This window comes from Nipponia nippon, unplaced genomic scaffold (genome assembly GCF_047370975.1).
Source record: "Nipponia nippon isolate SJK-2023a ecotype South Korea unplaced genomic scaffold, ASM4737097v1 scaffold_3, whole genome shotgun sequence".
NCBI classification, from domain to species: Eukaryota; Metazoa; Chordata; class Aves; order Pelecaniformes; family Threskiornithidae; genus Nipponia; species Nipponia nippon.
Window position 1 is genome coordinate 50,468,089 of NW_028262347.1, and position 26,165 is coordinate 50,494,253.

Below are 26,165 nucleotides of genomic sequence, written 5' to 3' on the forward strand. Positions count from 1 at the left end.
AGGAATAGATTCAACCTATATTAGCATATTAACATCAGGTGAGGGTCATCAAAAAGCAAGTGAAACACACACACTTGAACCAGTGAAGCAAGAACTCCAAGGTGGACCAACTTTAATGGCAAAACAAACATGGGATATTGGGAGGCTAATTTTTTTCCAAGGAAGATTTTCTGCTGTTTACACATTATTCTGCCTGTGTGAGACATTCACTGGAGGTTTGCAAATACTTTATTGAGACAGGCGTACCTGTAGTCCAAACCCCATATATTGATTGTGGGTGGAGAAGAGGGAGCCGCTTTCTCACCAGTATAAGTAAGAGTAAGTAAATCAGCTAATATTCACACCTAAGATTATAAATGAAATCTCAGGCAGGTGAAACAGTTAACTATATTGAAGTTGGGCCCGAACATATACCAGATCTGCAATACTAAAGCATTTTAAGATGCTCTGGTCTTCGTGGCAGATAAAATGTTTTGAGCTGTATAAAAATAGTTTGTAGTATAGGGGAAGGAGGAGGGGAGGAGAAGGGGAAGAGAAACAGTTTGTAATGTAAGGACTCTTCTACAGTAGTTGCCTCAATTCTCAATACAGTTTTGCTTGACAGTTTTAAGATGAAACTTAAATTCAGTTTAACTGACCAGTGGAAAATGAAGGAGTGGGGGGGAATGTAAGGGATCACTCTAGACACAGTAACTTTTTCTTACTGCCATCCAAATCCTCACCAAATCTCCCTTTCTGCTGGGGCTGTTACAATCCCTTCCTCCTCTCAGCACATCTCCTCAGCCTCATCATCTGGCAAATTCTTACTACCTTTTCCTTATACTCCACTCCGTTCCCCACCTGTAATGCCGGGGCCTCCATCCTAGCACCCAGTACCAATGGCCTTGATAAATTGCACGGGGGAGAATTACACGATTTACTCTTGGCACTTCATGATGGTAGTTTATTGGGAGGGTGAGGGAAAGAGGACAAAATGTAATTCATAGTACCTAGCTTTCTCTATTGACCGAATAAGGAACATCACCTCCCAGTCTTGGTCCTATGAATTCCATGTAAGCTTCACTCCTAGACTGCTAACAGAGCGGCTCCCTGCTGCAGGCTGCAATATTTCTCTAATGCGGTATTCCAAGTCTTGGAAAAACATGTTTATGTTGAATGAGAGTTTTCTCAAGCAAGCATGCAACTGAGAAACATTAAAGAATGCCACACTAATAGGAAGAAATAGCTCATGTGTTACACAACAGCTCTCACCAGACTCCCTTCACTCCATCCAAACTCCCTGACCTTGTCCACTTTTTCAATTATATGAGAGAAAACAAACCCACTTGTCCTTGAACTGTCAAGATCCAGTAAAAAAATAAATAAATTTCACCAGCCAACATCTGGTTGACATTGGAAACTTGCAGGCATAAAAATAAATCTTTCATAAACTATATAAACAATACAGTTATGACCAATAATTCCCCCATGTGAATGCTATTATTCTACTAAGAGTATCATTACAGGTCTAAGTTATATCACTCTGAAAATGCTTAAATCAGACAGAGAAGAAATATTCATTCTTGAATAAACATGCACATAGGAAACCCAATGTAAGTCCGCTAGTACCCTACCACTTTCTCCTATATAAAGCCCTAATTTTGATTTCATTTGTTGCAGCAGCTGGGAGAGAAGACAGCTATCCACAAGGAAGGGCCCGTCTGTGTATGAAGACATGACTTCTGCTAATGCTGGCTCTTACTGGCTTGCCAGCTCTGCACAATACCGGGGAGATACAGATCTTCATTTGGATAACAACTGAAATATGTTACCTTCCACGCTCCTTTCTCACCAAAGAACCACTCTCTCTTGAGTTAGCTACATAAATACATGTATTTCTTTCAATGTAATTATTTATCACTTTTGGTCACAGTTCTACTAGTGACAAAACATTTGAACCATTTACTTCCCAGCATGGGCAGAAGCCAGCTCCGTTAGCAGGTGACCACCCGCAGGGTTGTGCGGTGTGTACCTCCGTTTGCTGAATGAGGCCACAGGCAGCTGCTCACTCTGACACTGCTGTGTACAAACCAAGAGAGTGTGGGGGGGTGTGACAAAACAGAAGCATGGACTGTTATTTATAACAGTACAAAATAAACACTGAACAGAAAAAGAACTAGCAGGAAGCAAAAGGAAGCCTACATAAATTTTACCACTAAGAAAAATCTCCCCAAATCAACATGAGGGATTACTCCAGAGGCAGACTACTCAGTTAAACTTTTCTAGAGAAAGTTTCCTATTATCAGTTCCTGCTACATACCGCTGCTCTTAAAAATAAAACAACCTGATATGTTTCCTGGAACTATATTTAACAATACTGTTTTGACCAAACAGTTAAATAAAATAAATTAGAGAAGATTTCTGAAGATCAGCATGGAGTTTCTGGAACACAGAAGGAGAATGAGTGACACAGACAGAAACTTCTCAGATTTGCAAATAACTAGGTAATATGGGAACCTATTTAGGTAAATACCGATGTTGTGATTACCCAGTAAGTACCCTAACTACCCAGGGACAAAATCAGGTTTCTTCTCTGTCTATCTTGAGGGTTGTCCTCCCCCACCCTCAAAAGATGAAATTTCAGCTCTATGCCGGAAATTAGGAGCAACCTGTATTTTTTCTGCCACACTCCTAAAAATCATTCCAGTGTGTAGTATTTCATTGTCAGCTGCATGAGAAACAGGTGATTTAATTAACAACATAAACATGTGTATCTGATTTTCATTTATTGTCAGATCAATATCAGCCAATGTAAGTTTCAAGCTGCTTTTTAATTGTAGTTGGAAATGGGGCATGAACATTTAAATACTCGACTACATAATTAAGTGTTCAAATTAATACAGCCTTCAGTGTAATTAGAAGCAGCTCAACACTGACACAAAAGCACATGCACAAATGAGTACTGTTGCACCTTTCTGGTGACAGATGACCTTCCCCTCCATGAGTTGAATCAATGCCAGAATTATGAACTGCTTCATAGTGCTTGAACAGCTCCTCAGCTGATCCATGAGACTTCATACAGAGAGGACAAATAAAGCCCTATTACAAAAAGAAAAAAAAAAAACAGTGAGAAGTAAAATCTTATTTTTTCCATCTTATTTTTACACAGAATTCTAAATTTTGTTGGCGCATCTAAAAGGTAGCAAATACAATTGTTAAGGTTTATACTAATTATTTAATGCTCTGATAACAGTTTTGGCAATTAAAAGGTTAGAAAATGCCTACAAAGGTCATATTCCATTATTCAGTGTTTTTTTTTCCCAACAGCATTACATACTAGCAACAAAACCTTTATTTAGAAAAAGAAGAAATAATTTCAGAAGGACTGCTCTGCAATTTCTTCCCCCCCAAGAAAAGAATTTTCCATACAACTTTTCATAAAATCAGATTCTTCTTCCAAAGAGGAGGCAGGGTTTGGAGTTTGGTCTTAAAAAAAGGAGATACAAAAACCCACTCTAAAGCACAGCTATTCATACACCTATTACTGCCGTATTTAGGCTACTTATTTTAATATGGGCCAGAAGATTAAGAACCACTTTTTACCTTGCATATATTTCATTAGTAAATGCAATTCAGAGAAATACTACCTCAAGAAAATCAGACCTCTACAGCCTAAAGAATCAAAAATCATCCATTTTCATTCCAGCATATTTACTGCAAGCTTATCAGAGCGAAAATTTAGCAAAGTGATGCCCTCATTCTACCCATTAGCCCACAGACAAATGAAAATAGTAAATACTATGTACCTCTAAACATTTGTGGAGTGTCCAAACTGCCATTTATCTGAAGAACCATCCATCTCATTTGATCTACCAACGTATTACACCTGCTTTTGAGTGCTGGACTTTATATTGGTTCTTCACTCATTTGGTTACCATGCCAACTCCGAGCCCAATTCCCATTTACGCTACAGCCCATACACACCACGGTGGCAAAACAGAGACATTTCAGAGTGAGAGGAAACCACTTAGTCTCACGTTAAAGGCTCCCTGTAGTTCCAAGCTATGCAGAGAGAACCTCGTGTAAGTGAGATTAAGGCCCCGTTTCTAAAATTCATTTCAATACGCTTGTGTGTATCTATATGCTACCCTTAAGTCCCTTATGCCAGTACAAATTGTAGTGCACTTCAATGCTAAACCAAGGCTCTCCAGTAACCCAAGATGAGAGTACTCCTGTGGGATTATCACACTTCACGTCACATATGCTCCCACACGATTTCTTAAGGACCTATGAAGAGTTTTGACAATCCTTTTCTTCTCTTTCTTAACTTTGTGTTTGGATGTTATGAGGCAAGCCACAAAACTTTAAATATTAGCACAAAATGAACATACTGACTGTGCATGTTGATAACCACAATAGCACTCGTTTGCTAACCTGATGTTCATAGTATTTTGTTTCACAAGCCACATTCAACAACCAAACACTTACATGGATCAACCCAGGAGAACCACCATGTTCAGCTACTCAGACAAACACGGCCAGGCCTCCACGGCACTGAACAGGGACTTCGTAACTGCTCTTACTTGTTTAGTGTTTCAGAAATAAATAACTAAATACAGTTGCTCATCAAACCCACCATATATCATACTGAAGCCTAATTTTGGCACAACTAGATCAAACAAAAGAGTACACTCCTGTCTAAGCAGACAACAGGCATTTACCCTTAACAACCATTTATTTATTTCCAGAACTGATCAGCACAGTTTCACTCCAGATCAAACCAAGTTAACTCATATGTATGTATATGTGCTAAAATGGGTACAGAAAATTGGTTAAACTACTAGGTTCCCAGTAATGTTTATTTGACAGTCACTCTGAGCAAAAGAACCAGAGGAATATTCCTGGCAAATAGTGATGGCAATGAACTACAGGAGGGGTCAAAAAGCAAGGGATTTATTTTTCCTAGTAGGTTAAAGCAGTCAGTCTCATACAGTAATGCTGCAACAGCATCCTTTTGGGATGAAATGCTACGGAGCGGCTTTTCAATGTTTAGTTTAGTTTCTCAGTGATGGGAAGGTCTGCTGTTCACAGAGAAAAGCAAGCGTTCCTCATAGCACCAGTAAGTGCATCTGGAAACAACCAGTGTAGAAAATTGCTCTGGCCTCTCCTTTTTGCCATTTATTTCTTCCCATTTAAACAACAAAGTCTGTCTCTTTGCTTGGTTTTTTGTGGCTTTTTTGTGGTTGGGTTTTATTCTGTGGAAAGAGGAGCCCCAGAGAAGAGGAAAGAATAGATTATATGTGCAATTAGCCCGAGGGGACAGCAATCAATCGTTTGTCTCAATTATTCAAGATTTCCCAGGCAGGCAGGCAGGCAGATCTGAAGGCAGTGGCTGCAAGGATGAGGGAGCCAGAGGGAGGGGAGAGCTGCCAAGCCAAGGGAACGTGCCACGGCTGAGAGCCCATGGGTGGACGGAAGCTCTGGGGAGGCAGGCGTGCTGTCACCGACAGAGCGGGGAAGCATGGACAAAACCTCCTCTTTATGGTAGAAACCACCTTCTTCTCACACGGGCAGGGGTAAAAAGTGCATCACTCACCGGCTGCAGCCTCTCCACCAGCACTGCCGTGACCATGGCTGGCCTTGCTTTTGAAGGACCTCTCACACGCGCCCTTACTCTAATGCAACGTTTCCTAGAGGTCTGACACAAGCTCTAACAGGGTAAGGTGTCACCCTTCTGCAACAGGGCATCCTCGCCAGGGAAAATGTCATCCTTCCTGTGCAGGGCTGGGGCGGGCGGGAACAGCAGCTTCTGCAGCTGTGGGCACCACCGCTCGCACATCAGAGCCTTAAACAGCGCAAACGCGGGACCCAGCTGCATCTCACAGGCTGGTAATATTCAGATGTCAACTCTGATGTCAGCAGCATTAATTCAGTTCTCTTTGGAGCAGGACAATCAGAATCATCAGGATCTTCCTGGGCACCAGCCAATAACAAGACAGAAGGGTAAAGGTTTCCTGGGCCTGCAACTATTAGCCCCAGGTGATGATCGTGTTTGGGGACTTGGGTTGGTGGGTCTCTCGCTTTATCTCTTTTTTTTTAAAAAAAATTAAATACAGTCATAAAAATATCTCTCTCTCAGCATCATCTTGAGATGAATTTTGAAAATACATGCAAAAGTATATTTTACTAATTTAAAGACAAATGTGTAAGAAGAAGGAAGAGGGGAAGAAACCTGGTGGTCTGAGATGCTTAAATCTTGTAAGCATTTTTGTTAGTCTGCAGGAATTTATATCAAGTGCAAGATATTCCTATATCGGGACCACGCCTGCCCTGGATAAAGAGGAGATTGCGCAGTTACACCCATGAGGTGTAACACTGGTCACCGCAACCTGGGGGAGCTGAGGTGTCCTTTCCAGTCAGTCTGCACTTGGCTCCCTTAACTAACACACTCCTTTAGAGAAGCAGCAAGTATGAGAGCAGTGTTCTTCTATTTGAAGAAGGAAGCTACCATATAACACATGCACACAGTTATACTTTTCAAAAGGCTGTATTTGCCAAGAGACACTTGGTAGGTTTCATTTTAAAATGCATTTAGGAGTTACTCTGCATAAAGCACAGCCACAGAGCAGTGAAATGCAATTCATATTCTTCATTTAATAAAAGCAAAGACATCACTTACAGCCTCTGCAGCACTGCACCGTAAGTCATAACTCCCTAACTGATGTTTCTAATTGGGCTTTATCTTTCGCTTCACACAGGGGGAAGAGAGCCCAAAAGAAGTCAAAGGATAATTAGTTGGGTTTTGTTTTTATGAATACAGAATCTTTCCACCAGAAAATGAAAATTTATTGAATCCAAAGCTTTTTGCAGATGCCTGTCAGTTAACGGAAAATAAAAATAAAACCACAACCACCACATGCACAAGTTTGTATCAGGAAAGAGTTCTTAAGATCACCACAGAATTGCTGAAGCAAGACAGAGCAAGAACAGTAAAAAAGAAAAGGAGTCCAAACCAAAACCCCATATACATGCACAAACAAGCCACTAGGAGTCAGCACACGATTTACAGCTCAAAACAGCCCCTGGCCCAGCAGTCAAGGCATTCCAGTGAGAACGAGAGAGGTGCTAAACTTCAAATCCCCATTTTCTGATCCCAAGGGAATTGTTTCTCTTTCAGGTGGATGCCTGTGAGCCATGCCTAGCACCCAGCACCCCCACAGGACCACGCTGTTCACAGTGGGACAGGCCGCCTCTGGTGCAAAGACTCCAAAACATAGCGGTTTCACTCAGAGCAGAACAGAAATTGCCACATAGCAGTTTCATAGAAAAGTGTCTTGCCTCAGCTTGCGTTGTAATGCCAAATCTCACCAAAGATCTCGGACTCTGTGGAAGCACCAGAGGCTTCTTTACTTGCCTGTCTCGAGACAGACTTATGACTTAGCCTGTAGAAGAACGTTTATAGCTATTTCCCCCCCCAGTAGTTAAGATTTACTTTCAGGCCTGATGAAGTTAAGCTTCTCAGTTCTCTCTCTCTCTCTCCTAAAAGGCATATGAGGTAAATGATTCCTTTCGGGTAACATTAATATTCGTACGCATCATTAGTACAGTATTCCTTGGGAAGTACGCCAGGATGCTAAAAGCAACACTGGAAGGAAACTCTGGCCACAAGAACTACCATATTTATTTTTATTGTACCAATATAATTTACAGGGCTATTAACTGTTGGAAAACCTTTGGTCTCCCACATCGAAACACACTGCCCAGCGAGAGCAAGGGCACGGGCCCACAGGCATACAGCACACAACCTGGCTGACTGCAGGCTACCATAGAGCCCTCCTAATAATCCTCAGACTATTTTAAAACTGATGCAGAAATAGTTTACGTAACAGAAAAATTAATGTATAGGACTGAATGGATTCTGTTTCTCTGGCTTCTCCTTGTTATTACTCTGTAGGACTTGCGGGGAGAATAGGGTAGTGGTATAAAAATATATTTCTGAAAATTTCGGCCTTCTCAGAATATTGTCTTACTTGTCATGTTTTTTTCCTCACCATTCTGCACAAACCTGATCTAATGAAGTTGTGTAGTGTGACAAGACATTTTAAAAAGCACTATTTTCCTTACTCACTAACAAAGAAAATGGAAAATTTTCAAAGATATTCCCTCAACAGGCTGAAGGCTCCCACCTGAGGTTTAAAAAATAACCAAACATTTACATGTAGGTGTCTACTCCCCAATCGCTACCAATGGAGAGCTATTCAACACAGTTAACAGAGGAAGAAACTAGTCAGCTGCCCTAACAAATGTGTATACCATATGTAGGGTCAGCATAACAGCTCCCTGGGCTCCATCATCAATAACCGAAGCGTGACACCTACATACACATGCATTAAATCTGTCTTCATCTGCCAATTGCTCTGTTTTCCCAGAGCTTTAATGAAATGGTCTTTGTAGAGCTAAGATGAAATCTTGTCTTAAGTAATTAATGAGCAAAAGCACAGCTTACTTTATTCAAAGCTCCTTTTTCACAAATTAAAACTGGAGTTATCTGGCAGAAAAAAGATGACATTTCTTGAAGGACAGTCCCATGGGAAAAACAGTTTTTACAGGCTGGAATTCAGATTTGCTTCTATAGTCGGAGTCCAAGAAAAAAGGTACCCTATTTAAGTTTGAAAGTCACAGCCATAGCTACCCAGCTTCCTTATCATTTTCTTGAAATATCTAATGACTGTCTAGTCTATTCTCCAATCCTATTTTAATACTGCATAGAACTGAACAAGCGGTCCTATTTTGGCTGCTATGATTGCTGCTGATCTACAGCGCTATGTGGTAGAGAGCCATATAGCACAGATAGAGCGCAAAGAAAGAGCTCTATTTGCTAATACAAACAGAACTTCTGCAACATCTTCAATTTTTATTCCAGTCATGAGTCAAGCTTAAAGAACCAAGGAACTTTTCTGTTTTCCCCTGAGAAGTCAATTTTATTCCACAAACACTCTTCTTGGAAAATATTGAAGTACTGTGGTGAACACAAATAAAAACCCCACAAACAAAAAAATAAACACAAACAAAAAACACAAACCCACACCAAACCACAAAAGCCACAGAATTTCAGTATAATTGATACTTTTACCATACGGAAAAGATGAGTGACTATTCTACCATATACTATAGGACAGCTTAGCCCAATCCAGTATACACTTTAACATGCTTGGCATTCACATGACCAGGCTTTAAGTTTCAATAAATTTGAGATTCTGGGCTTCATCTTTGACCTTCCAGAAATCCTGGGCCAGCACTCAAGCCTGCAGCCTGTTTCCAGTGAGACACATGAACAAAAAGCAGTAGCTGTGATTCAAGCCCAGAGCTTTAACGCCTTCCAGCCACGACCTGTGTTTGCCCATGTCTCAGAATCCAGACTTACATTAACAACTCTTTCACAACCGTATTGGTACGATAAGCTGTATGCTGGGAAAAAAGTCCGGCATGTTTAAAAATTGAAAGTAAGTTCAAGAGCTGTATGGCATGTTCACACGTTCAGAGGCATAAACACTTTTCTGGAGTTGATTTTAGTTTGTGTGTGACATGACACACAACCCCATGCAACACTACAGGCTTGGGGAAGAGTGGCTGGAGAACTGCATGGTGGAAAAGGACCTGGGGATCCTGGTCGACAGCCAGCTGAATATGAGCCGGCAGCATGCCCAGGGGACCAAGAAGGCCAAAAGCATCCTGGCTTGGATCAGGAATAGTGTGGCCAGCAGGACCAGGGAAGCAATCATCCCCCCTGTACTCGGCACTGGTGAGGCCACATCTTGAGTACTGTGTTCAGTTTTGGGCCCCTCACTACAAGAAGGACATTGAGGTGCTGGAGCGTGTCCAACAAAGCTGGTGAAGGGTCTGGAGCACAAGTCTTATGAGGAGTGGCTGAGGGAGCTGGGGTTGTTTAGCCTGGAGAAGAGGTGGCTGAGGGGAGACCTTATTGCTCTCTACAACTACCTGAAAGGAGGTTGTAGCCAGGTCGGTGTCGGTCTCTTCTCCCCAGCAACAAGCAATAGGACAAGAGGAAATGGCCTTAAGTTGCACCAGGGGAGGTTTAGGTTGGATATTAGGAAAAACTTCTTCACCGAAACAGTTGTCAAGCACTGGAACATGCTGCCCAGGGAAGTGATTGAGTCCCCATCCCTGGAGGTATTTAAAAGATGGCTAGATGTGGCACTTAGGGACATGGTTTAGTGGTGGACTTGGCAGTGCTAGGTTAATGGTTGGACTTGATGATCTTAAAGGTCTTTTCCAACCTTAACGATTCTATAAGTATTTGGAAAAATTCTACATTCACCATTCACGTTTTTCCACTGCAGGTGAACCTCCACAACCTTCCCTAAGACAAGATACACATCTTCACCAGCATTTAAATAGTAAGTCTAAGCTAAAACTCAGATATTCTCCAGTTACACAGTGATTTAAAGGCTGAAACATTTTACAGAACAGAAGATTAGGAACTGTATATACTTAGGGCCAGAGGACAGAAATGTACTGATGTTTCCGAGCTGAAAGATGTATCAAGTAGTTTCTAGGCTTTATTTCCCAAATATATATCGAAGCAATTAACTGAATCCTCACAAAGTTCTCAGAGGCAGATTAAACTGTCTGCCTAGACAGCAAGGGCAAGACCACATTTCATAATTTATTTCAGAAGTCTTACATACTGATAAAAAAAAATCACGAGATATTTTAAGTTAAAGAATAAATAAATAAGGTCACTCCTTTTATGTATTGTTAAAAGGAAAATACAGTTGACATTTTTTCCATGCCTTCCACCAGAAAAAGCCCTTTTCTCTGTGTTTACATAAACAGTAAGATGACAGTGGCTTCCTCAGATAACACCTCTATTTAATCATTAGAAAAGTAGATTAAAAGGTCATTTTTTATACAATTAAGACCTGCAGTCCATTTCAATTTTACATGTAAGTATTTAACTTTCTGTACAAAAAGAAAAAAGATGTTTCACTGTAGTTTATGTTATACCAGACTGCAGACTCGATATCTTCCCAGAAAAGAAGCTGGATTCTTCCTGAGAAGAATAGAACCAACATAATTTCTAGTTCAGTTCTCTTCTGTTTTTATTACTATTGATGAGTAAGACTACAATTCTGTCACAACCTACAAGACTACAATTTTGTCACGAATTAGAAATTCTAATCCAGTGGATTCTCTATTTCTTAAAGAAGAGTCGCATCACAGGGCCAAGTCAAATCAAACCAGTGTCTCTAGGTCTTCATTCTCTTAGTATTATTCAGATGTTGCAGCAAATTAAGGTACTAATGTAGCTCAACCAATGATTTTTGTTCCTGTGCAAAGCAGGCAAGTACCTCTGAGGTGAAAACAGCTGCCACAACCTAATTTGAAAAGCAACTGAAAGAGCAGCCAAAGAGAATAAAATATCAGCTTTAAAGCATTGGCATGATGTTCTGTGCAAAACCAGTCCGCAACATTCCAAGGGCATCCATAAAAACAGAAGATGCTATCAATGGCATCTACAATAAGAGACAAGTAGGAAAAAAAACACCATAAAGAATGAGGTATTTTCAAAGAAAGACAAAAAAAACCCCACATTTTTGCACAAATAGTATGCCAATTTACACTCTAGGCAATCCTGCTATGAAAAGCCTATTCAGAAAACATCAGGGTTGTTTCTTTCTTGTATTAGCTAAGAAATATGTATTTACTAAACATCTGGAAAGTTATGATCACTCTCCAAAAGAACTGTTTAAAAATTGCCTTAGATTTAGCCTAGTTGTAGGTAAGACAACCGATATTAACAGCCACTAGATTCTAAACATTGCAGGAGTACCACACAGTATTTTTTTTTTGGATGCCTCAGGAGAAACCAGGAAGGGAAGTCCGAACTAAGCCTCTCTAACTGACTCACTGTTTAGATGTCCTGAACATCCAACAGTCAGGAAATGCTCGACACAGTTTAGAAATGTATTATTCCTTTAGGAAAAAGAAAACAAAACAGAAGAAGCCACACAGCTTTTTTTAGTGACACCACTGTATACACAAAAGTTGGGGAACAATGTCCCTCTTACAGAACATGGTGATGCGTGTGACTTCCACAGGGCACTTATTTGGCTGAGCTGGCTATGTATGGACAGAGACACTTGCTAACATTTTAGTGGTTATTCCTGCAGCTGAATAAGCCTTTGTCTTTTAAAGTAAGGCTTCATCAGTGCTTGGGGGGCAGGGGAAAGAATTTCACTGCCATTTTCACCAGTTATCATGTGGTGCAATCCCTAGTTTGAAAAACTAGGGCTGCGCAAAGAGCCCTTTAAGAGGAAGACCATAAATAAGGCTGTAGGTGAGTGGCAAGGATCCTCAGGCATCAGGGCATCAGGAACTTTCAGGACTTGCAGGAGTGGACGCCTGTGACTGAAGAACAAAACCAACTCTCACTGCATGGAAGACAGAGAGGAGGGAAGGGCATGAGAACAGAGGGGCCAATGACCTGACTTACTAAAATTTTCATCAGCAGGGAGGCTGTATCAGTGGAAGACAGGTCAGTGAAGAAAGCTATAGGCAAAATTAAAAGCACGGTACTAATGCTTTTGTCAACCAAGTGACAATTTTTCAGGTCTCACAAAGTGTGACCAAACACTGCCCTTGCAACATGTCCTATCTCCACGTTCTCCTTGAACGTTGCAACATGTCCTGTCTCCACTGGCAAAAAAACCTGAACTCCGGAGCTTCTTCAGCATTGTTTCCAACAAAATGTAATTGAACTTTCCACAGTAGTATCCGCAAGCAACAGAAAGCCAAACACCAGTCTACGTAAGCCAAACTCAGCAATGCTGCATATGTCTGCTACATAGGATGACATCGGTAACATTATATTCTTCTTACAATGCTGACTCAGGAATGGCAAAGATGGAACGAAGGGTGACAACCTGGGTGTGTTGCTGCTTCAGGATCACAATGTGCTTGTTGCAAATGCAAACTATCATTTTCCATCAACAAATGCAAACCATCAGCTTCTCAGTAGTCAAAAGTATTTTAAATTTAGTATTGATGATAATAATTTACAGATTTCCCCACTTTTTCAATGCTTCTATGCACACTGATATAATAAAAGATCAAACTGGAGGAAAAAAAGAATCTCTACACATTAGTATTCATTGTTTCTCACCTCTTCCATATAGTTACTGAATCACTGTACCAAGAAACACAGCTTTAGCAACACAAAACAGCAACAGCTAGAAACAACTGAATTGGTATTTCATGTACTACACTCAATACACAATTTTTATCAAGTTAAAAAGTTGTAACCAGCTATTGACAAGTAAAAAGTACTGACAAGTAACTGATGGTGGAAAAACAAAAACTCAAAGTGGGCAAGAACCCACAGGCAACTCCATGAACCTATGTTAAATACAACTCAGCTTAAATAAAAGATTAATTTCAGGTAACCAAACCACCTCTGATGGCTCACATCCCACGATCTACTGGTATCACCGCACCAGAAATGCCACAATCTGTCACTGGTAAGTCACAGCTTATTCAAGTAAGGCACACTTGCATTGTGACCAGATAATAAAGAAAATAAGAAGCTGACTTGACCACAAACAGAGCACTACAGACGGTCCCTGCTTCAACAGGAGGCAGCAAGGAGTCAATCAAAAGCCAGTCCCCAGTTGTCCTGCCTCTGAGGAGGTCCCCCAGTACTCCAGGAGAGCAGCACAGGCCAGTTTTACCACAGATCCTGCTCACTTTAACAGGTGACACTTCACCCTTGAAAAGAGATCTCAAGTCTCTAAGATAATCACTGTATTGATGGCTTTCATCATCTTTGGGAATAACATCCCACAATTTGAAGTTTTCCCTTCAAAAATAAAGTGTAAATACACATCGAGTGTAGGGAAGGAAAAAAGCACTACTTAGCAAATGCATACAGCAACAAACACAATAAAATCACATCGCTCACACAGCCTAGAATAAACACTTTGATTCCAAAACTCAACAAAAGTAACGTCGGCAGAAAGAATGCAAAATTTCACCTCCATACAAACCCATTTAGTGCATGGCAAGCTGCCTGCCCCCAGAGTCAAATCTACTCTCCAAAGGTTCACAGCAGAAAAAATTCAGATAGCCTTGTGCAGCTGGAGGCTGTTACCTTACAGAATCTAAATTCTTCCAGTTGAGGAGTGTAAAACTGCACACTTTGTTTTAATTGTGCAGTTTTACACTCCACAATTGGAAGAATTTAGAAATGCACTATTTAGAATGTCTATTAACTGAAACAGCCTTTGCATTTTGTTGGAGGCATAAAAAAAATTCCAATAAAATTCTATATAAAAAAACCCCAATATTTATAATTATTTTTATAATGTTGCTGCAACACATAAGGTTCTTAAACACGTTCAAGAAAAGAAGCTTCTAAATGTTTTATATTCCTGTCCTCTGTTCCATCTTTTACCCCATGTACCTATCTCCCACTAGAAATCTGCTTTAAAAATAGTTAGCTAGCAAGAGCTCAAAACATTTCTTTCACAAAGGATGTACCAGATCCAATACTGCATTTATCACTACACTGAGTCTCAAGTGAAGTAAATCAAATAATAAAATAGTCTTATTTACAATAAAATCAAGCAAAAGTTGTTCAAAAAGAATACTTTGGTGACTGCAAGTCTCCCAACACTGCAAATGTTTCATGTGGGAGACAGCTGCACACCAGAAACCTAGACATAGATTAATTCTTCTGCTGAATGTATACTTTGGAATCATGCATAAGTGCTCAAATTATGTTTCAGCAAGGAATCAAAAGAAACAATTTAAGAAGCTGACACCCAAACCACAAGAAAAGATGTACGTTCATTTAAAGCAGCCCATTACCAAAGCTATTGAAACAAAATAAACAAGACCCACAGTAACAGCTGGGAGGTCACGAAGCTCCTGTCTTCCTTCTGTCCCAGTGTGCTCATTCTGGTAATGTTCAGACAGATCAGTGGGAGTTACACACACTTTCATACATAGTGGACAGATGAAGCCCTGTGAAATGTATATTTGTTTTTAAGAAACTAGTAAGGACAAAAAAGCAGATTTGGAGTCAAACGCTGTTCAAATTCTTACACTGAACGTTCTCTACAATCACCAAAAGCAAAGTCTGTTTTCCTTTTGGAAAGATAGCTTTTGCAAACCACATATCAATACCATGGAGAAGGCAAGAAGGAACAGTTATTAAGAACATGAAAATAAACACACCTTAAAAGATAGCACTATGCTGCATACTACTATGTGTTTTCCAGACACTCTTGGTAGCCCTTTCATGTGACAGAGGAATAAGCTGCATAACAAACTGTGAATGGACCATTATATGGCATCACGTCAGATCCATCACACAGTTTCCTATAAGGGCGTTCAGATGTTTCACAGGGAGAGACAAGGGTGGTGCAGTGAGGTTGCAGAAATACCCCTGTAAATTAATAAGCCAGTTTGCGGCAGCAGGAGAGGCCTAGGCGCCAGCACAGCCGCACGCCTTAGTGAGCTAAGGGAAAAATACACACCTTCCTCAGCAGAATTTAAAGAAAAAAAATTCAGCATGCTCACTAGAGACTTACTAAAGCCAAAAGTTACATCGGTTTCTGAAGAACAACAGTTTTACATCTTCAAAACACACGCTACATGCTCAAACACCAAGAAAAAGCAGGGTGGAGAGTAAAGCGCTCTGGGCCTCTGTCCGCACTGCTGGCTGGAGGATGGCTGCGCCTCCATGGCGGAGCACTACAGAGGCAGGCAGGGCAGACTGAACACAACCCTCCGTGCATGCATGGAAAGGTTAAGGCCCCTTCCAAAAAGGATGCCTGTGGGAAACCTGTCTAGCTAAGGCAGCCACATTACACTAATGAAAGCATAAGCACACTGGTGGACTCATTGCAGGCATGGAGTATTGAGCAGTCCTGTACTGCAGACAGAGTTGCACTGGGACTTAAGCTACAAAAGTAGGATAGGCTCAAATGTTTCCTCCTTGGGCAGATTACACAGTGAATAAAAGATGTATCTAGACTTGATTACAGGTCCATGTGTGATCTGAAGTGCTGACATGGCCACAGACAGGACTAAAATAGATCTTCCCCTCTCCTTGAGCAAGGAACAGCTTGAATTAGACTTCCCCACTCCTTTTGTTTCATACTACAATTCTCAAATATCAGGATTGACTTCAACCAGGCTTGAGGAGGTAGGAAAAATGAGAATCTACACAGATTTAATAATTATTCCCCATTTGAATCTTGCAGCAATATAAATTACAAGATCTACCCAAGAAACTGGAGTGAAAACAAGTCAACTGGATTTCTGACTGTATGTAATACTGGAGACCCAGGTGGGAACATAACGATAAAATGGAGAGCAAACATTCTGCAAAATCTGGCCACAGTGCTCCTGGAAAGAAGTTCTCAGAGAGACAACACCTCAGGCCAGCTGTGCAGGAAAAGGAAGACCAACAGAAAGGCTCAAGTTGCATGCTGTAACGTGTGAATCTGAGGAGAGTACAAACCCATCACCAGCTTTGGAGCTCAGTTTCAAACAGATTTTGAAATTATATGCTAAGGAGAACACCCCACTTGTAACTAATGCAACAGATGGTGACATTATTGACAAGTAAAAGACACTTTTTCACATTATACGGTATCAACCAAAAGTGGCACGGCAGCCTTTGGTCTGACTCAGTTTCGACTCAGTAGCAAGAAAAGCCAATGATGCAATAGTGCAAGCATACCACCACTTTGAAAGCTCGTCCTGTGTCAAGAAAATACTACTACGTTAGTATTGAGGTACCTTGTGACATCCACCAGCTGTAAAGTCAGTGATATTGCACTCATGTTGACAGAACTGTGCAATTTTAGCCAAACTTTGGAAAGAAGCAATTATCTCATTGCATATTTTTATGCCTTAATTAACTACAAATGTAGTGAGATTTTAGAATATTTATTTGCTTCAGGGACAATGTAAATATACATACAAAACAGATTTGGACTCACAAATGCATGACGCGTAACATGCAGCAAAATATTAAAGAATATCTGATTATACTGACTGTAATAAGGCTTCAAGAAATAAGAAATAAGCAGATGCACAGATGGAAGACAATTAGGATTTTAAACAGCACAGTGAAAAGTTCTCTTATGTCTTATCATAGCAAACATAGGAGTATTTGAATTATCATACACTTTATTCAGTGTAAGAAAGGGCACTTTGCTCCCTTTAATGCTGTAATAGGAGTAATTAACCTTGCACTACATTTGTATGCTAAGCTTGAAACATTTTCAAGCTAGGTAATCAGACTACATTAGCACAAACTAGCTTCAACAGCCAGTGAAGTCAGTTTGCATTTTTCAGAGTTAATATTTGACAACACTGTAAATCCAAAGACATTGTAATATGTAACATTGAAGCATGAATAACAACTTATTCTGCTGGTTAAGTATGGTATACACCACATAAAAAATGGATATGATTTAGAAGTGGTAGACTTACACGCCAATACCAAACAAAAAACAACACATTTGATATTTTACGAGGAGGAGGTGGTTTCCAGTATACATTAGAAGTTAGCAGAAGAAAGGCGAAAAGGGAGTACAAGTGCGATAAAATGTTACGCCCCATTTTTTCAGAACTCTCATAAAATATTTATTAATGAGGAATCTCAAGCTTGTGTCTCATTGCTTTTAATTTTAATAATTCATCTGTAGGATTACAGGAAGGATTGCTTGTGACCATTTAGATAGATAAGCCTACTTAACAGCTACATATTTATATGGCTTAGATGCCCTTATTTTTATTTAAATAACAACCAATTCTTAAAAGAGAAAATAACAACCAATTTTTCTTTAGTACAACTGTTATTTAGGTAGGGCATCAAAAGTTACTCCCAACAGCTTCATGGATCAGAGAAACGGCACCCAAGGTTTAAGACTCCAGCTGTATGTACGGCGCACGGTACCTCGGAGGAGCCTTCGTTGTTCACGTCCACGGCATTTCCTGGTGTGGCAGATGAATCTGAATCCGAGCTCTGAGACCCACCTCTACCTGGAGTCTGAAAGAGAGGGGGGAGAGAAAAATGAGAGAAAAATACAAACTGCATTTAATAAAGCCCGGTACGTATCCTACGCAGAGGCCTCTCTTCTACTTGCTGGAATACAGAAGTATTTTCCCCTCCACAAGAGTAATGAAGTGAACAAGCTGACAAGCAATTATATAATTTTCAGTGCAACACTTCAACAAAAGCTTTTATCCAAGACTCTCCATGCATCAAAGAACAAGCAGACACCAGAAGCCAAGGCCAGAATTTTAAACCACTTCCTCTCATGAACGCTCAACACAAAACAAAGAATTAGTCTAAACTCTGCCCTTGTATCACTCACTCTAATGTTAAATTAGGTCTCTATATCAAATTGGAAAACAGTAGAAATTACAATTTAAACAGTTTCAGAAGTAGTAAACTAGTATCATAGTACTTTCCTGATAACCTGTCTACAATCTGAAGAAGCCTTTAAACATTTGAAAGACAGAAAACTAAAGAGTGAGAACCCTGTTGATACAGTAAGTGCACAAGCAGGTACACTGCATTGATTTGGAAAAAATAAAAATCAAGTGTCAAGCCTGTGGTAAAGTGAAACCATGTTAATCAGTAAGACAACCTATAAAAATAAAATCCTATGAATATGTTGGAAATCAAAACAACAGTATTGATTTGCAAGTACAGATTTAGAGAAAATAAGCAAATAAATTTGAAATACTACCTGATTCAAGATCTGGATGGATGGATCACAACTTATAATCCTTATTTAACTTTCATTTAGATTTGATTTAACTTCTCTTACCCATCTCCAAAACACCACTACTTGACTGATGGCAGAAGCATTAGCATTCTCAAAGCAAACATCAGTAAAGAAGTTATCTTAATACTGATATGCAATCCTAGTTTCAACAAAGAGTAGAAGTTCATTATCCAATTCCATGATGACAATTGCAAATGGGATGAAGCAATGCTACTGCAGTATTTTAGCCCATCTGGAAATACTTGTAATGTTATAAAGGATTTTCTAATTTAATATAGGGAATTAAAGATAGAGCATTTTAAATATATAGATTGAGATCTAGAGAGAGGGACAGAAGTAGATAAATCATTTTAGTTTCTAGATCTTGGTGTCTCAAAAATCTTATTTGCTTTAGAATTTTTTTGCTCAAATACATCCTCTTTTTTTTTCAGACGAATCAGCTATATAACCTTTTATAAGATATCAGCAGCACACAGGCTTTTCCATACTTTGAAAATAAAGTATATTTTCCTGCTTTGTTTTGTAAAGAATGTTCTATTTCCAACTTTCATAAAGATTACAGCCTTTTATTACTAAGCAAATAAAAAAAAAGTAATAAAAAGGTCTATTTTACTGATTAAGGATTTAATTCCCAGTGAAATAGATTTCAATTTTAGAAAGGCTCTGAAGACTGGCCAAAGGGAAGCGAGGAGGGGTGAAGCAGCGGGCTATCAGGGCTGGCAACAGTAAGTGTAGGAGAGGACCATCTCTCCTCATTCCAGCCTTCTCGGGGGTCATCAGTTAAGTGATCAACATGTGCTGGCTTTCCTACTCCCCTGTCTTTTTTATTTTAGCTGCTTATGTTTTACTTTTTTATGTTTCTAAAGAAAATAAAAACAATATAGTTTCCTTCTAGTAGAGCATACAAAAGCAATAGGCAAGGTGATGCAAGCTCTCCAAGTTAATAATAGGAAAGGCAAAAAAGGGTGTAAGCAAAGAATACGATGCACATGCAAAGCACGTCCAAGTGAAGGCATTGGTACTTCTCCTCCAGGTCACTGACTCAGACAGTAAACAAGGCACATCCCAGTATGGACCACAGGTGCACGCCCATCAAGTTTTCATATGACATCAAACTGGGAGGACCGGTTGATACACTCAAGGGCAGGGCTGCCATTCAGAGGGACCTAGATGGGCTGGAGGAATGGGCCAACAGGAACCTCATGCAATTCAACAGGGACAAATGCAGAGTCCTGCGCCTGGGAAGGAAAACCTGTGGCAGCAACACAGGCCGCTCTGCTGAAAAGGACCTGGGGCTTGTGTCAGACAGCAAGCCGGCCAGGAGCCAGCAGCGTGCCCCGGCAGCAGAGAGGGCCACCAACATCCTGGGTTGTATTAGCAGGAGCCCAGCCAACTGAGCAAAGGAACTGATCGTCCCCACTGGCCGGCACCCGTTGGACCACATCGAGACACTGCATCCAGTTTTGACTCTCCCAATCCAGGGAGGACATTGATAAAAGTTCAGCAAAAGGCCACCAAGACAGCTGGGGCTGGAGCACCTGCCCTGCGGGGAGAGGCTGAGGGATCCCTCAGTGCTGGCTCAGCCTGGAGCAGGGACGGCTTTGGGAGGGCCCCACCACCACCCATGCGGAGGTCATCCAAGAGAGGAAGCCAGGCTGCTCCCGGCAGCGCACAGCAGGAGGACAAGACACAAAAACTGAAACAAGAGAGGCTCCCACTCAACATACGGAAAAGCTTCTCCATTGTGAGGCCAGGCCTGAGCAGCCCGCTCCTGACCTCCGAGCTGGCCCTGCTCACAGCAGAAGCTCGGACCAGAGAGCCCCTGAGCTCCCTTCCCGCCCAAACTGTTCTGTGATCTCTGAAGCGCTGCCCTGCAGAAACACACGTCCTGCAGGAGAGCCCTGAAACACAGGTTTCGTAACTCCATTAATGAAGACGTGGATCGTGTGCATTGACAGTCAGAGAAATAATATCTAAAACAATTGGTAAGGTGTAGCCAAGTTTCTCAGTAAGGCAGATAAGTTAGAATATTGCATCTAATGTTACAAACAGTTTTCTTTGGTTTGTATAGTTCAAAAGTTCCTTTCTATGCAATCCATAAACCACAATCATGCAACCCAGAGGTAAGGCTCACTTGTGAATCCATTTTGTGCGAAAACAAACAATCCAAAGAAGATGTATGTACACATACGTCTACATAAGGGAAGAGGAAGAGGTCAGGCGTCAAAGCTTTCTTCCGTAAAGGAGCTGAACTTTCACGATATAAGAATCAATTTCTTACTGAGAGGAATTTCCAAAAAGGCTTTAGAAATCTGAACGTGATAAAAAGGCTGTTGTATGGCAGTTAGCTATGGCAGCTGTTGTGTTCTAGAAAGCCTGAGAACTTGGACCCCTATCTGTCCCAGCACCTACATCCACAAGTAGAAACTGGATGTTTTGAAATGGAGAAAGTGTCAGCATTAATAGATAGGCACTTCTTTATTAATCCTTTACAAGAAATGGAAGCCTTTTGTTCCACGCTTCAGCTCCAAAAACTGAAGAATGTGCCTTCACATAGCCTCGGACAGAAAGACACAACAACAGAGGGAGAACGTTAACAAAACTTGATCGCCTGGGCAATGGCAGTAAGAGATGGTCCAACCGTCTCTTTAGACAGGCAGCATATACCTCCACTTCTCCAATACCTGAGCGTATGCTTTCAGCATACCTAATGAGTCATTTCATCCCAAACCCAAGAATCTTCTGTAACAATTAACACAATATTTTATTCACCTTATATCGTAACTTTTTATACAACGCTGCTGTGCATCGTTAATTGCCCATCACATTTCACCCCAGAGTTGGCTGCATTTCACAATGAGATTTGCATATTAAGTTCTGCTAGTTCTCACACTACAAATCGGATATTATTACAACCTCCAGGACGAAAGCTCTTATATTAAAAAGTACAGTGTTATTACTACGTGGTTGATTAAAGAATTTGCTTTATGAAACACTTCAGACATGCTGTAATCACACTAAAACGCACTGCATGACATTCTTATTACGCGCAATATACAAGACAGAAATTATTAAACAGTACCTGGTAAAATCATTTTAACCTTTCAAAAAACAATGCGCTCTCTTTAAAAGAGAAAGCGCAATTCTAAGCTAGATTTAGAAAGCTTAGTAGAAATAGGGGGCATTTGCTGACAAGTGGCATGCACAGGGAAGAAGGGTGGGAAGGAAAGAGGTCATTAAGTAACTTTCAGGATCAGGAGAAACACCCCATAGCATCCATTTGCAGAGTAATACAGACTAACAAGAAAAATGTAATACAAGTTTGGAAGGATGTTATGGAAACCAAGACCATAAATGCAATTAACTTATCTTTCAAGGCTGTAATATAATTTAAGCATCCTTCGCCAGCCACATAAAGAATGGGGGATTGGGAATATTTTTTCATTGATCGTTGCATGATCAAATAGGTTTGCACAGATGTTTAAGCCAGGCTCCCAGACCACTGTTATATCACGTTCCATAAAAAAAAATAAATCACAACACATTGAACAACTCAGACTTTGGGAACTAAGGAATGATTCAGAATGATGCTGTTTGTTTTCTGGGGAGCAAAAGAATGACTTATGAATCCCATAGGAAAAGTAATTTTTCACACAGGCTTCTGTATATGTATTTTTACATAATTAACATTCAACCCCTAAAGGCATACCTGGAGTTGAAAGACTGATGCAAAATTAATCTCTCACCCAGCGTATTTCTTTCCTAGCTGTCAGAGTTATATTTGTTTACTTTGCAGAGAAGCATACGTTTCTACTACTAGCACTAGAGTTGTAGAAGTAATATGCTAAACTTCATAATGTTGTTCTCTGTGTTTTCTCAAAACTGCAAGCTAATATAAAGAAACATCATTAACAACAAAAAGGACGACAACGATTGCAGCTTGTTTTCTGAAAAGGGATGGAAAATTATATAATGAATGAGTTGAGCTAATGCATTAAAATGACAGAGTATAAATATGGATCGCTACCGTGTCATTTTTGCATAGTCATTTATCTGTCTGTAGCTACACTCCATTCAGTTATGATACTCTTTTCAGCAGTTTTAAATTCAGAATAAATTAAAGCTTTGAAAAAAATATGTTAAGCCTTGAGAAAGTCTGAACAAATATGGCTTTATACAGTTTTCCCAGCACAGATTTAAATACTACAGAGGGTACTATTGTCCAAACATATTAAGGTCCTGAAGCAACAAACAAAACGCAAGAATGAGAAGGTAAGAAGGCCAAAGCCCTTGTTATCAAAAAACACTTAGTGCTAGAAACAGAGTACAGTGCAATACAGAACAGTAATATTGTTTACTTCTAAAGAAGAGTGACAACTATTTTATGACTCGGTAAAACGAAATGACTCCTGACTTCATAGGGCATAAAACTTTTCCTTCCCATTGTGCCACCAGTTCCATGCAAGCAGACTTTGTGCCCAGGAAGAGCAAGACGCGCTCCCTTCAACACCACAGGGAGGGCACGAGCACAGCTGCAGCTCAGCACCCATCCAAGTACATATGCTATCTAGCAAGCCCCGCAATTATAGGTAAGGCATGAGATGCAGTGCATCCCAGACAAGTAAATATCTCTGCTCCTGAGCTTGGAGTAAGAGAAAAGGTGAGTATACTACCCAAGCTACAGAAACGCCTGCCAAGCCCTGTTCTCCACCTAGACCCCAAGATCTCAACACCAAGAACTCAAGCGTTGTTAGAGCAATAGGATCTTACCACCCAAATACAGTACCACCGCTAACAGCTGTAGACAGCCACTTAAACAGAAGGAATGAAGACAAAAACTAATGTAAACAGTAGCCACGCTGCCCCAACAGATGAGTCCTTCACTACAAAACACGAGCCATGGGAAGAAGGCTCAGAAGAAGGTCTAAGTAATCAGTTTTCCACCGGCTGAAAATAAATGCCGTCTCCTTACAAAAAGTGTTTTTTTCTTTTTTTTTCAAGTTTTGGTATCTTGCAAATATAAGAAGTGAGCTCTGCTTTAACAGACCAGAGGCAACAGGCACTGTCCCAGTAGCAGAGGAACAACGGAGAGGGGACACAATGGCCACAAATGGCCTTCAGAGTTGAACGCAATAAAGACAAGACAGCTCTCTAAAAAAATACACTAACAAACATCAAAATACTTGGGCAGGAAAGTTGTGTCTTGGACGTTCTACATAGATGTCGTTTGGGAAAGACTACGCATTTCTAGATCAGCACGATGAACAATGCGTGAAACTAAAGTGGCAAGAACGAATGAAAGGGGGTTTTACAGTGCAAAGGTACAGAACAGATGGATCCCTGAGACGTCGCACTGAAAACACACGTAGAAGTTAGAAACAGCTTGCAGGGAAAGGACCTAAAACAAGGACCTAGTTGAAGACAGCATGGAGATACTAACTTCAAAAACTAAATCAGCAATGATCAGTAGTAACGAGTATGTAATACTTTCTATTTTGAAGATATGCCAAAGTCACCCTGAAGATGCTTCTAAAAACAGAAATTAGAACTGTGGAAGAAATAAAAAGGTGGTCAGGGAACAGAAGAAGTATAAAAAAGAAACATCTGATGGTTTAAAACTTCAGGAATCAGAATTTCAAATAAGTGACTAAAACTATAAACAGTATCTTTGTAGCTTTTGTCTTCCTCCTTCGCAGCTTGATGGCCAGCTGAATTACAAACAAACAAAAAAAAAGGAATGTAATAAAGAATTCCTTTTTTTTTTTTAAAAAACATACTTTCATAACTCAAGGTATATCACCAGTAATGACTAGGCATCCGGCTAGAAAGGATGGCATCACCTATAATCAAACAACAAACCCAATATATGTACAAGAAACTATGTTTCAGTGATTGGAAGGCGGTGGGTTTTTGGCAGCTACATTAATGATACACAAGAGCAGGGTCACGAGGAGGCTCCTTGGCCTTCAAATTACTGCCTCAGAGATGTGAAAGATTTTAATACTCACGCTCTTCATGAACAAATTTGACAGCAACTAGGGCTCACTATTAACACCAAAGCACATCAGAAGTCTTTTTCATGCTTTGCCGACTGCAGACTGTAAGTCAATAAAGGTATGTATGAGCTTGTGCATACAATCACTACTTTATTAAAGGGGCTTTAGGCCTTTTACAAAGAGGTGGATTTTTAAAAACATAGTTATTTGCACCAATTAAAAGATTAATACCTTTAAAAATCTTAGCATTTATTTATTTTTTGGGCAGGAAGAAGTCTGCTTCACCTTTCTTGGCAATTAGCTCTGCTGTAATCCTGTAATTTTGGGGAGCCAGCGGGGAATAGTTATTTGTTTAAACTTTTCAGAGGAGATGGCCGTTTCTAACACACAAAAAAAGACTTTTGCACTGACTTTAGATTTTCATAGGAAGTGTTCAGCTGAACTTATACTTGGGGCAAATTTCCTTTGGCACCGTATCAAGCTTTTCCCTACATCACAGAAGCTTTCCTTGACAGCCTGTTACTTCTCAGAATCAATAAACACCCAGTTAAATGCTGCCAATATTTAATTAGATCCGTACTAAGCTTCCCTGCTTGTGAGCAGGGCTTCCCATCAAACTTCAGGAAGGAAGCTCTTCCCTGTAAACACGAAGCTCCAAACAGACCGAGAGCGATCCTCACCTGCTCAGGGTCTAGGACTGAAAAACAATTTGAGACACCCTGTACACTGAAAAAGTTGGCGGTATGCACACTGATGTACTTTCTTCCCCGCTGTTGACTCTCATTCTCGTAGCAACGCTCACTTGCATGGCAGGTAAGAAAAGCATGCCAGCATTTCCCATAAAACACCCTTTCACAGAGGTGTGACGCAGACAGCGCGCTTCGAAATGAACACCAGGCAAAACACAGAGGGCAGCTGGTTTCCCCTCGATCCGTCAGCGCCTTCTGCACGACACCGACCGCGCTCTCCTGCGGTGCGGGATCCCGAGCGCCGCCTGCCCTGCGCCGGCGTGACTCGACCCTTTTCGGTGCATCCTCCGGCCGAGCGCCAGCCACCAAGGGGTCCCGCAGCCCTTCGCCACGCCGACACCTGCCCGTCGCCAGCACCTCCCTGACACCCGGGCCACCAGCCAACTGCAAGGCGGCCGCCGCCGAGATACGCGAGGAAGGCGAGAAGGGTTTCATAAACGAGTGCCACCGCTTGGCTTCCCGAACCAGCCCGCGCTGCCGGAAAAGACGGTTCCTCCCGTAAGGGAGGCAGCCGGCCGCTGGCCGCCGGGCCGGCCTCCGGCCTTAGGAGCTTGCTCGCTCGCTGGCCCCCGCGGGAACAACCCCGGGTCCCCGCGGCGGCTCTCCCC

At 40.9% G+C, this 26,165-nt stretch overlaps 1 protein-coding gene across 2 annotated transcripts in view; it reads right to left on the minus strand.

Annotated features, from left to right (window-relative positions):
- Nucleotides 1-26,165, minus strand: part of EEA1 (early endosome antigen 1) — a 79,303-nt gene that overhangs the window by 52,435 nt on the left and 703 nt on the right. The window contains exons 2-4 of one of the 2 annotated variants that reach the window (XM_087764310.1): nucleotides 17,975-18,067; nucleotides 14,902-15,024; nucleotides 2,951-3,078 (exon numbers count right to left, since the gene is read on the minus strand). In XM_087764310.1, coding sequence (XP_087620436.1) covers nucleotides 2,951-3,078; nucleotides 14,902-15,024; nucleotides 17,975-18,067 — 344 coding nt within the window. The remainder of the gene's footprint in view (nucleotides 1-2,950; nucleotides 3,079-14,901; nucleotides 15,025-17,974; nucleotides 18,068-26,165) is intronic. The other variant, XM_087764311.1, reaches the window with a different exon arrangement.